At 38.3% G+C, this 12,930-nt stretch overlaps 1 protein-coding gene across 12 annotated transcripts in view; it reads right to left on the bottom strand.

The window, feature by feature from the left end:
• Positions 1–12,930, bottom strand: part of NCOR1 (nuclear receptor corepressor 1) — a 113,618-nt gene that overhangs the window by 83,909 nt on the left and 16,779 nt on the right. For all 12 annotated transcript variants that reach the window (XM_052658700.1, XM_052658709.1, XM_052658704.1 and 9 more), the window contains exons 3-4: positions 10,536–10,675; positions 3,052–3,244 (exon numbers count right to left, since the gene is read on the bottom strand). In XM_052658700.1, coding sequence (XP_052514660.1) covers positions 3,052–3,244; positions 10,536–10,675 — 333 coding nt within the window. The remainder of the gene's footprint in view (positions 1–3,051; positions 3,245–10,535; positions 10,676–12,930) is intronic.

Genomic DNA, 12,930 nt, shown 5'->3' with positions numbered 1-12,930 from the left:
CAAATAATAATATTTATATAAGATTTATTAACAAATCACAAGTAGCCTCAAACAAAAGGTATTCATATTATACTGAGCACAGGAAAGTCAACAGCAAAAGACATTAAAAAAACATCGATGAATCAAAATAAATAACAATTTTCTCTTTAACAAAATAGGAATAAATTTACAAGGCAAACGCGAAAAATAATTTGCAAAACGTGAACTCTAACAACTCAACATAAAATAAAAAACACATCAACAGAAAACTAGACAACAGATATGAAAAGCAATTCATAAAACAGGAAAAAAGGAAAAATAAATGAAAAAATGTTAAATTTTAATAACTTAGAAAATAAATGCAAGTTAAAAATTTATCAAACTAACAATGATCTTTTTAAAGAATGTAAATATGTGGTTTCAGGAAGGACACACAGCTACCGGGTGCTCTTACATCATGCTGTCAGCAGTAAGAACTGGTTTTCCACCTTTTCAGGGCAAACTGGATACACCCAGGAAAACCTTGAAATACGCTAACAGGAATTTACCTTAAGGAAGTAAATAAGAATGTAAACCAAAAAAATGAACCTAGGGAATTCCCTGGTGGTCCAGTGGTTAGGCCTCCACACTTTCTCTGCTGAGGGTACAGGTTTGATTTCCTGGTTGGGGAACTAAAATATCACAAGCTGAACACAAAAAAGAAACGAACAAACAAAAAATCAAGCTAAGAAAAATATGTCATTATTCTAATGAACAAGCAGGTAACCTACATGTGTGACAAGTTATTTTATATCCATATATGGAATATGACCGAAAATACAACTGTAAACTTAATGACACAAAATGAACCTCAGAACCTATTTAAGCAAAAATAAAGTCATACACAATGCACAAAGTAAGCACAATAAAATGTGCACAATTATTAACAACAAACTGGTGAGACAAACTTTTTCCTTCAAGCTTATCCAATTTCATTCTTCTATAACTGAAGAAAAAAACTAACAAATGCTAACCCTTTCAAAATCCCAACTTCTAAAATAAAAGGAAAGTCATGACTTACAGCTTAGGCAGGAAAGAAACAGGACTAGGAATCAGAGGTCATGGGTTTTCATTTCAACTCAGGAAACACTACCTAGGTCACTTAGTTTTTCTTAACATCTGTCTTCTCTACTATAAAATGGAAATCAGCTGTACTCTCATCTAATATAAATGGATGACGTTTAAGCTCTCTGCCAAAAAAAATCTATAGCTATAAATTACATTTATGTTCATTTATTCAGCCTTGCAAGACCTTTACTCACTTCATTCTTTCCTTCTTTTTTAAATGCTGCAAACATTCCTTATAAACCCACAGACTATAATACAGATATTTTACATGGTAAAGTGGGTCTCATATTCCTAGGAGTTAAGTTCATTTCTAGCTCATCACAAAGAGATTTACCCACCCAACTTACTATTTTTAAAATTTCAAATTTACCTAAGAGTTGAGAGACTAGTATAATGGATTCAATTACCCTTCATCTAGCTTCACTAACTGTAACATATTGCTATATTTGCTTTATCTCTCTGTATACATATACATACCTTTTTTTTCCAGTTGATCTATTTGAGAATAAGGTGCAAACATATTTATTGTCTTTTATTTAAATCACTGTTCAGTCCATAAAAACTCAAAGAAAATGTGTGGGTATTTAGTTATCCGATATTATGGTGGAAAGGGCCACTAGCCCTAAAGGCAAACAAATTTTTTTGGAAAGAGATTTAAGAACAAAAAAGCAAAGATAAAGAGATATTAATATTGATAGTAAAAGGGTTAATACTTTCTGTGAAAAAATCATTTTAAAGAATCAGTTTATTCTTTCTAAAACAAATATTTATTCTGTACCTACTAAGTGCCAGGTTAATTCCTGATCTGAAGATCTAATGACAAGCAAGATAGTTAAGTACAATAAACTGAGGAACAAAATAAAAGTATAATACAGAAACATGCACATCACCAAAGAAAGGCAAGTAACAATAAACAGAAAAGGAAAAGAGGTATGATCTTAATAGAACCTTCTCATAAACCCACAACACACAGTGTTTGAAATATCATGAGATCACTGGAAGGACTGATGTTGAAGCTGAAACTCTAATACCTTGGCCACCTGATGCGAAGAGCTGACTCAGTGGAAAAGACCCTGATGCTGGGAAAGATTGAGGGCAGGAGGAGAAGGGAACGACAGAGGATAAGATGATTGGATGGCATCACCGACTCAATGGACATGGGTTTGGGTGGACTCCGGGAGTTGGTAATGGACAGGGAGGCCTGGCGTGCTGCGGTTCATGGGGTCACAAAGAGTCGGACATGACTGAGCAACTGAACTGAACTGATTGCTGTTGTTTAGCCACTCAGTCATGTCCAGCTCTTTTGCAACCCCATGAACTACAGCCCACCAGGATCCTCTGCCCATATCATTTCCTAGGCAAGAATCCTCGAGTGTGTTGCCATTTCCTTTTCCAGGGGATCTTTTCCCAACCCAGAGATTGAACTGGCACCTCCTGAATTAGAAGGATTCTTTACCACTGAGCTGGTCATGAGATTATAGCTCATATTAAAAGTAGTTATCACTAAGAGAATAAAAATTTTTCTTTACAAAAATTATAAGCATAGTTAAACCTTACCTAAAACATGTCTTCTCCCATGTAGTAAGTTAATAAACTGCAACTGAATTTAAGGGGATTATTTAAAATTCAATTTAATAGAACTGTGACAGTCTTGAGTAGCTCTGACTACATTTTATAGCCCAGCAAGCCGGTACAAAATGCTTGAGAGTCATTCAATAGCAATTTTTCTTTACAGCAGTCCTCAGATTGTTTCTCATTCACCAAAAAGTCAAAAGTACTGACTTTAAAGTCTGGAGTATTAAGTCTGTGGCTTTTTAGTTTTGTTTAAACAAAATTTTTACTTTCCCACAGCACTAACCTTTGGTGAATGGAATAACTGGTCTTTCTTTTAGGCACTGCGCCTGAATATGGCTAAATACACATTTCAGACCGACAACTCCACAGGGTAAGAGAACAAATATTTACCTTCTTAGCATCTGCAGAAGACCTCAACCCTTCTGGCAACGTGTGCACTAAAGGTAAGACCGCAGCGCTGACCCGCTGGAAATGGGAATCAGAAAGCTGCTCCAGACGCGGTCTCTTGGAGTCCAGTGAATCATGATCCCCTGGGGAAGGGCCTGGGTGAAACTGCTCATAGCCAGTTCTCCTTTCTTGAGGCCTAACACACACACAGAGAAAAGAATCACTTGAAAATGTTTAAGTAATATACAACTTCATGCTAATATCCCTGGTTGAACTTTGAAATGAATGAGCAGTTACACTTACTTTCAAAGTGAAACCACCCCCACCCCAGGAGAACACATACCTCACTATTAAGTCCTATTAAAGTTCTGATTCTAACAGAAAAGTTTTTTCTTTTCTACTAGAAAAGGGGAGGTAGGAGTAGAGGTGGTAAAGTAGTGAAAGATGCAATAGAAGATTCAATTTGCAGAAAATTTAAAAGGTGCTAAAGACTATCCATAAAATAATTATTTTTAAAACCATGCCATAACAACTGAAGTAATATAATCTAGACTAGAAGAGCCACTCTGTTCAATCAATAATAAAAGCAAGCAGGGAAAAAAAAATCTTTCAGCAACTGCCACATGGAAAGATAAATGCCTTGAGTTGTGAGGTTATTATCAAGACTTAAAAATAAGTGTCTTGAGAGGGAATGCAATATTGCTTTGAACACATAATTCTGACCCTCAAAACATGCTTTCTGTCTTATTTCCCCAAGTACCTAAGTATCTTGAAGGTCAGGAATCTGGTTTCAATTTCCTTACATGATATACTGTATAGAGTATTTACAAAGTATTTCCAGACACGACATTTTACTTGTGGCCAAGGTTTAAATGAACATCTCACAAAACAACTTTTCATTTTGAAGTTAATCATGGGGTTTTGTTTTTAGTACAGGTGATGAAACAAACCCTGAGGCTGATAATTTCATAATACTTCAAAAATCTGAAATCTTGATTCAAGACATAAGATCCCATTGTCTCCGTAAAATTCACAATGATATCACAAAAAATACTGCAACAGAAAGTTTCAAGAATAAGACAAGGATGACAGTTTTAGCCACTTGTGTTCAATATCGTATTGGGAGTTCTTATCAGAATATTAGGCAAGAAAAAGAAAGAAGCATCCAAACTGAAAAGGAAGAAGTATTTCTATTCACAAATGATATGATCTCATATGTGGAAAACTCTCAAGAAACCACAAAAAATGTTAGAGCTTATAAATGAATAGGGTGAAATTATGAGATTTAAAAAAATCAACATGTAAAAATCAGCTATATTTCTATACATTGACAATGAATAATCTGGAAATGAAATTAAGAAAACAATTCCCCCCCCTAAAAAAATTCCATTTATAATAGCATCCAAAAGAATAAAACAGGAATGAATTAGACCATGGAGGCCCAAGACTTACACACTGAAAAATCACAAAACATTGCTAAAAGAAATTAAGGAAAATTTAAATAGTAAGACATCCCATTTTCATGCACTGAAAGACAATATTGTTAAGATAACAATACTACACAAAGCTAAGTATACATTCAACATAATCTCCAGCAAAGTCCCAACAGTGTTTTTTTGAGACATTTAAAAAAAAAATCATAAAATTCATGGAGATGGGAATTCCCTACTGGTCCAGTCGTTGACTCAGTGTTTTCACTGTCATGGGCCCGGGTTGGATCCCTGGTCAGGGAACTAAGATCCCACAGGACAGGTGGTGCAGAAAAAAAAAAAAAAATTCATGTGGAATCTCAAGGGATTGCAAACAGCCGAAACAACTGTAGAAAAAAAATATATATAAAGTTGGAGAACTCACACTTTGCAATTTCAAAACTCACTACAAATATAAAATAAGCAACAGTATGGTACAGCCAGAAGGGCAGACCTACAGACCAACAGAATACAACTGCTGCTGCTGCTAAGTCGTGTCCGACTCTGTGCGACCCCATAGATGGCAGCCCACCAGGCTCCCCCGTCCCTGGGATTCTCCAGGCAAGAACACTGGAGGGGGTTGCCATTTCCTTCTCCAATAGAATACAACTAAGAGCCTAGAAATAAACTCTCACATCTCTCTCAGTCAGCCTCACTAAGGCTGTCGAGACCCTCCCACAGGCAAGGACAATCTCTGCAACAAACAGTGCTGGAGAACAGAATTTCCACACACACAACAATCAAGTTGGACTCATAATGGATTATAAATTCAAAACTTAAAAACTCCTAGAAACAAAATATAGGGAAAATCTCCTGACCTTGGACTTGGTAGTGAATTCCTGGATATCACACCAAAGGTAAGACAACAAAAGAAAAATGTAGATGACTGGACTTCATCAAAATGAAAAATTTTAGTACATCAAAGAACACTATCATGAGACTGAAAAGACAAACCACAGATGGGAGGAGATAACTGAAAATCATGCATGTGGTAAGGCTGCAGTATCCTGTCTGATTGCCCACATTCCTTCTCCCCAGCTCTCTCTCTGACACATTCTCTCTGCTTCAGTCTACCCACCTCAAATCCACCCTCCACAGAGCAGCCAGGGGCAATCAGATAAAGGCCATGCCCCTGGATGCAGCACTGAGAACCAGGGCTGCTGTTGGCCTGCTTGGAGATTTTGTGTGGAACTTCCATAAGCAAATGCAACCCTCTGGGGTCCCTAGCTGTGTCCCCCACAACTGGGCACCACTGTTCAGGACACAATCCACAAAAGCTAACTAACTTCCAAGGATCACATTTTACCTCCAGCCACTCTGCCTGGGAGACTGACCAAAGCCAGAGGGTGAGGTGTACCCACAGCTGGAGGAGAACCCCAGGAAGCCAGGGCACAGGACAATAAGAAAAGCAGAGTGTTGAAAGCTCTCACTCCATCAAGAAATCAAACTATTCCCCATTTCAGCTTGCCAATTCTTTTTACAACAAAACTACTCATGCATAAATAAATATATAATTTACCATTTAAAATTTCAGAAAAAAATTTAAATGAACTATGAAAATCTTGGTGAAAACAAATACAATTTTATATTGGGAGTTAAGCATGAAATGTGCATCTTTAACAAAGTATTTGCCTTCTAAAAACTAATACTGTATGATGGCGTGGCCACTTTGTACACAGTCTGGTAGTTTTCCAAATGGCAAACAAAAGGGGCCAGCACCTAATCCAGGAGTTCCACTCCTAGTATGTGACCAAGAAAAGGGGCATATGGAACTTCCCAGGTGGCACTAGTGGTAAAGAACCTGCCTGCCACCGCAGGAGATGACGGAGAAAAGGGTCTAATCCCAGGGTGGGGAAGATCCCCTATCCACCCTGGGATTCTTGCCTGGAGAATCCCATGGACAGAGGAGGCTGGTGGGCTACAGTCCATGGGGTCACAAAGAGTCAGACACGACTGAAGCATGCACATGGAGTATAAAGGGGTATATAGACAGCCAAAGAAAAATCTGTGCTTGGATGTTCACAGTAATATTATTCACAACAGTCACAAAGTGCAAACAACTCAAATAGCTATCAATTGATGAAAAGAAAGATAAAATGTAGTACTTCCAAAACAACCACAAAAAAAAAAAAAACCTCCACCAGATTTCACACTAAAATATCTCTGCAGACTCTTAACTTTAAAATTTCCTACATTTTACAGACTTTCATCATCTCATGAACGGAGGAGCCTGGTGGGCTGCAGTCCATGGGGTCGCTAAGAGTCGGACACAACTGAGTGACTTCACTTTCACTTTTCACTTTCATGCATTGGAGAAGGAAAATGGCAACCCCCTCCAGTGTTCTTGCCTGGAGAATCCCAGGGACGGGGGAGCCTGGTGGGCTACCGTCTATGGGGTCGCACAGAGTCGGACACAACTGAAGCGACTTAGCAGCAGCAGCAGCATCTCTTAGTACCATCTTTAAATAGCTTTAAAGCGAATTTATCAAATGCATTTTTTATTGTAATAAACCTTCACTTGGGGTAATATAAAGTTCATAGCTATTTAAAATACTGGCCCATGAAGATCAATCAGAATTATAATTTATTGTGTTTATTCCCAGCTGAGGGAGACTCTTGTCCAAAACAAAATTAATTTCACTTAAATTTTAATATGTATAAATATAAGTTGACCTCTCTGAATTTCTGATTCTCTGAATTTCAGAGAATCTTTTATAGTATCTGAAACTACCTCAGTTGTTCTGTACCTACTTAATTAAACATCCAAATACTCTCCAAATACTCTAAGTGTGTGTTAGTCGCTCAGTCATGTTCGACTCTTTGCAACCCCACAGACTGTAGCCTGCCAGGCTTCTCTGTCCATGGAATTCTCCAGGGAAGAATACTGGAGTGGACTGCCATTCCCTTCTGGGCTAATTTTTCCAATGAAATCTAGAAAACATGATAAATGATATTCACACAGAAATAACTCTTTTTGTAAGTGCTGTGTTTATAAAATAATAAACATTTGCTAACAAAAAAATTCCAGGAATATATTAACAGAACTAAGTAGCAAATCACCCCAAATCCCACCACATAACAATAGCTGTAATCAGGGGTGAGTTTCACTACCAGACATCATTTATTTCTACACACGGATATATGGACATACAGGTAAAAATAAAACAGAAGAATCACATAGAGTATTTTTTAAATACAGAATAGTTGGTTTATTTTATACAGATACATATATGAGAAAAAATTGAAATAAGGCTTAAAAATGGAAGGAATTACTACATTCCAGTTAAATATTCTTTTAATGCAAGAAATCAGTTCCTTAAAAATTCTTTCTAAAGGGTGAAAGTGAAAAGGGTAAGGAAAATAATTATGAAAATCACCGAGAAGAGGAATTTTTTTTAACCTGTTTTCCTTTTTAGAATTCATCAAATCACTCCAGGCACACTTTTCAAATGCATATCTTTAAACATTCTTCCAATACTTATCATATCTCTGATTTGGGGGACTTACATTATTTTACTTTGTCAAGATTTAGTACTAACATCCGCTAAGGAACCATGATTCCGGAAGATGTCTCATATGGACCCTCACTTGAATGGGTTTATGGCTACTGTAATCCTTTGACCATGGCTTCCATTCCTTATTCAACTGGGTTCCATCTCTGAGAAATTCTTCAAGAAGCTTTAAATACTCAGTGTTTTCAGGTCTAAAAATGTCTGCCTATTGCTTTTAAACATGTCTGATATAATATTTTTGGATCTCAGTTTCTTCTCCTCAGAACTTTGTAGCTATTGCTCTGTCAGATTCTTTTCTCTTATTAAGGACTTGTTCTGCTTGCTAGATTCCTGATTCTTTTACTTATCCTTAAACTTAAATAATAATTTAACCAGGATCTGTCTCAGTATTGATCATCCTGTGCAAATTTTTCCTGGAGCAAGATATGTCCTATCAACCTACAGATTTCTTCCCTCATGTTAAAGGGGAAAAAAGGTGGTTTTTGTTTTTTTTTTAATTATGAGTATCATTTCCTTTCGCTTACTAGGTTTTCCACCTAGGAAACACATGTGCTTATGACATGTTGGATGATTTTAATTTGCCCTCCGTATTTATCTGCCTCTTTCTAATTGCTTTGATCTCTCTGTCCTTTTCTTCTGCCTTCACTCTGATCATCTCAAGACCTTTCTTCCAGAACAAAGGTCTGACTTTCAGCCACATCTATCTTATCCCTTGTTCCCTTTCACTTTATATACAGAATTTAAAATGTGGACTTGGGGGTAAAGGAATGTCCAATCTCGCTTTATCTGATACGGTTGTCTTACTTTGTTTTTAAATACTTCATTATTAATTTTAAGTTCTTAAGTGCACAGCATTCATGGGGCATGTTCTTTGTTTTTCGTCTTCTTTACACACAAGGGTCTTTGTTTTTGGAACAGTGCATTGCTTGAGTCTTCCTTTTCAGGAGAATGCTTTCCTCGTTCACGACATCCTTTACCCTCCTGCTCAGGCAGACTATGAGCAGCCTTACACAGACTCACTGTGTGATAAAGAATGGGGCGGGGGGGGGGGGGGGGTGCGGTTTCCTTGCTCATCTCCACCTTGCCTGGTATGCGTTTATCTACAGATGGAGGACTGGATATGGCTTTCTGTATAATTCTCTACAGCCTGAGGAAACAAGAGAAATGGGGCGAGTCAGGGGAAAACTCAACTGGGGCTATGATCCTTAGCCTTGGCTCCACCAGTCACCCATGTAACCAGTTTTGAGGGCTCTGGCTCAGCACTTTGCAAAGTGGCACCTATAACTATCCTTACCACAGGATGGCATAATGAGGATTCCTAAGTCAACCGATCACCACATCACCACCTCCACTTGCATTATCCCAAATCAGGGGCAATCATGAGAAATCCTAGGACTGTACTAACCTTTCTTTCTTCAACACTGCTTCTTTGACAGTAGAAGCAGGAATTAGTAGGCCAAGCTATGCAAGATTCTTCTTATTTCTTCCTTGAATGCCACTCTTCCAAGTTGATGGCAGTGGCTGTATCCTTTCCTTCTTTATGTGCAGGGTGCACTTTTAGCCCTTTCTTAAAAAAAAACTATCTTCGTATATTTGCTAGACAGCAGAGGAGAGTGATCTGATTTCTCTCCACAATCTTCGCCAAGAAATACATTTTACAATGATTTTAAACATGGCTGAATAATTTCAAACTTTGTATCACCTTAAAACCTAAACAATAAACATACTTTTTAAAATAGGAAATCAGGTTCTTTATGAAACTGCTAAAACAAGGACTCAAGAAAGGTGATTTACTAAAGGCAGTTATATTTCAAAATACTTTAGATTATTAAGAGTGAGAATGGGAAAAAAAACACGGGGCGGGGAGGCATGGAATTGAGTAAAAGACCACAGAGACAGTAAGGACACTGGAGAGAATGAGTATCTGACATGGATGAGACCAACATTAGCTGACAAAATACCCACTATCCTTTGCAGACAATGTCTTCTTATCCTCATTTTTACAGGTAGAAATTTAAGGTCTGAGGAGTCTAAATCACTGACTAGCAACACTGGCTGTGAATAAGAAAGACCTGGGCCTAATCCCAGGGACTAATTTAATTATTCTGAGATAAGATTGGGTATCAAGCTCTTATACTGCCCCAGGTGCTCCTAATATGTAGGGTGAATTGAGAACACCAGCTTATATAATGTGACCAAGGCCCCAAGAGCTGACCAGGATTCAAATCTAGGTCTATCGGACTGCCCTCTGCACAGCATTAACTCTGAATTCTGGAAACAAGGTTTTAAGAGTTTATAAACTATTATTGACAACTACTCCAAAAGGTCAACAAATATAAAAGCACTCAAAATACAACTGTAAATGACTAATCACAGCTTGGTTAATAAGACTATTAAGACTAAATATAACACTGAATTGAAAGTAATAAAATAAATGACACGTGTGGAGTTTCCACATACTTCCCAAGTTCAGTCCTGGGTGAAAACACGGAAGAGAACCTGTTACCTGTCAGAACCCGGGTGAAACTCTGAAAGTAGGGAAGGCCTCCTGCGAAGCTGCTGCTGCTGCTGCTGCTGCTGCTGCAAGAGCTGTGACGCCTGACTGACTTCAAGATGAGAAGAACGGTAATCAGGGACCGCAAACTCCTGGTAGTAAAATAGTCACACGTTAATTATTAACCAACAAGCAAAAAGCATCATGCAACCAAAGCAAGGGCAAGTGTACAAAGGCAGTTATGGTCCAATAAGCATGGGAAGAGGCAGCAATGGTGATTGCAATGCTTCACTGACCTAATTCTCTTCCCATAACCTAAAACAATCAACATTAATTGTGTATCACTCAAAAGAATTCAAAATGAAATTTCGTGTTCAACCTGTGTTTGATTTATTCTTCTAATAACGAATCACAGTAACTCCTAATCTGTATTATTTACTTAATAGGATCTCAAACCCATGTGTGCAATATGAAATCCTAAAAAGTATCCCTATCTTAAATTTAAAATGGATAAGCTGGAAGGGTCACAGAAGCCATCTAGTTAAATCCATGTATAGTTACAAGTGAAGAAACAGAGGCCTAGAGGATCAGCACACTAGTTAAGAGTAACAGTTTTCCTCATTCTAGGTGGGTGTTTTTATTTTTTGAACAGACACATGTAAAGGGTAAATACAGGCAAAGACAGCACTGAGGAATTTTCTCAGAACACAGTAGAGCACAAAGATATAGGAATTACAGAAGGAACGTTAGAAATCTCAGCTACAGTAAAAGGCTCTAACATTCAATATCCATCCACAGGTGAGAGGCAATATTCTAAGAAATAAAAAAGCAGCATTTCTCAGAAGTTAGAAAGGACTCAGTCCTCTCCTCAGGTTTCAAAAGGCCTAAGAGAAAAGTTGAGCATACTTTAAACATTAAACCATACTGGACATATCAGAATTTTAGAAAACCAACAATAGAGAGAAAACTATCAGTCATAATACAGAAAAACTTGGCTTCCTACAAAGTAAGAAGGATCATAATAAAAAGACTTCTCATCAGCAACACTGAATAGAACAAAACAGACAAATACATATTCCAAGTTCAGAGGAAAACAAATCTGGAACCAAATCACCAAGGGAGTTAGAGAATGATTTCCTGAAATATGAATTTGGGTTCCCTTAAGTGCTTGGCTGAATTCCAATCTGTAATGCATAAGGAAAGCACAGTCCTGTCTTTAAAAGGCTGGACCAAGAACAACTTCCGAAGAAAGAACTATTGGAATGATAAAACAAGCAATTCCCAGAGCTCCCACAGGGCCAGTGAAAGTGAAAGTCGCTCAGTCCTGTTTGACTCTTTGCAACCCCATAGACTGTAGCCTGCCAGGCTCCTCTGTCCATGGAATTCTCCAGGCCAGAATACTGGAGTGGGTAGCCGTTCCCTTCTCCAGGGGTTCTTCCCAACCCAGGTCCTATATTGCAGGTGGATTCTTTACCAACTGAGCCACCAGGGAAGCCCTACACATGGCCAGAGCTCATCCGAACTTCCTCCAGCCAGAGACAAGAAACCTCACTGAATACAGAAGACATTTAGTAGATACCCTAGAAAAGAAAAGTTCAGAAGTGGAGGATAGGGTTTCCCTGGTGGCTCAGTGGCAAGGAAACCACCTGCCAATATGTAGGAGACATGGGTTCGATCCCTGGTCTGGGAAGACCACACATGCCCCAGAGCAACTGAAGCCCATGTACCACAACTATTGAGCCTGTGCTTTAGAGTCTGGGAACCACAACTACTGAGACCTCGTGCCCTAGAGCCCATGCTCCACAACTAAAGAACCCACTGCAGTGAAAAGCCTGTGTACCACCACTAGAAAGTAGCTCCCATCTGCCACAACTAGAGGAAAGCCCATGCAGCATCAAAGACCCAGCATAGCCAAAAATAAACAGATAAAATTATTTTTAGTTTTTTTTAAAAAAGAAAATACAGGGGAAGGGAACATTTCCCAGGCTAACACTCCTAACAGGCTGAATGCTCTCCTCTTAAGATCAGAAACCAGGCAAGAATGTCCAGTCTCACCTTCTACTCAACTTGGAACAGGGGTGGGGGGGGGGGGGGGGTAGGAGGGGTGGTGGGGCAGGCTTCTAGCCAGTGCAATAAGTAAGAAGGAGAACAGACACCTAGTGTGAAAACAGAAAAGCAAAGCTGTCTTTATTCTCAGGTTACAGTATCATCTACACAGTTAATCCTGGGGCATTCATAAAAAAATAGGAAGTAACAAACAATTTTGCAGGACAGAAGATTAATATACATAGCAGCAGTGAACTGAAAACTGAAATTTAAAAAGCAGCACCAGTTACAACCCAACAAAAATACTAAATATTTAGGAATAAATGTGACAAAAGAGGTTCATGACCTGTACACTGAAAAC

The sequence above is a fragment of the Budorcas taxicolor genome, chromosome 19 (assembly GCF_023091745.1).
Source record: "Budorcas taxicolor isolate Tak-1 chromosome 19, Takin1.1, whole genome shotgun sequence".
Classification (NCBI taxonomy): Eukaryota; Metazoa; Chordata; class Mammalia; order Artiodactyla; family Bovidae; genus Budorcas; species Budorcas taxicolor.
This window is presented reverse-complemented; position numbering and strand designations above follow the sequence as displayed.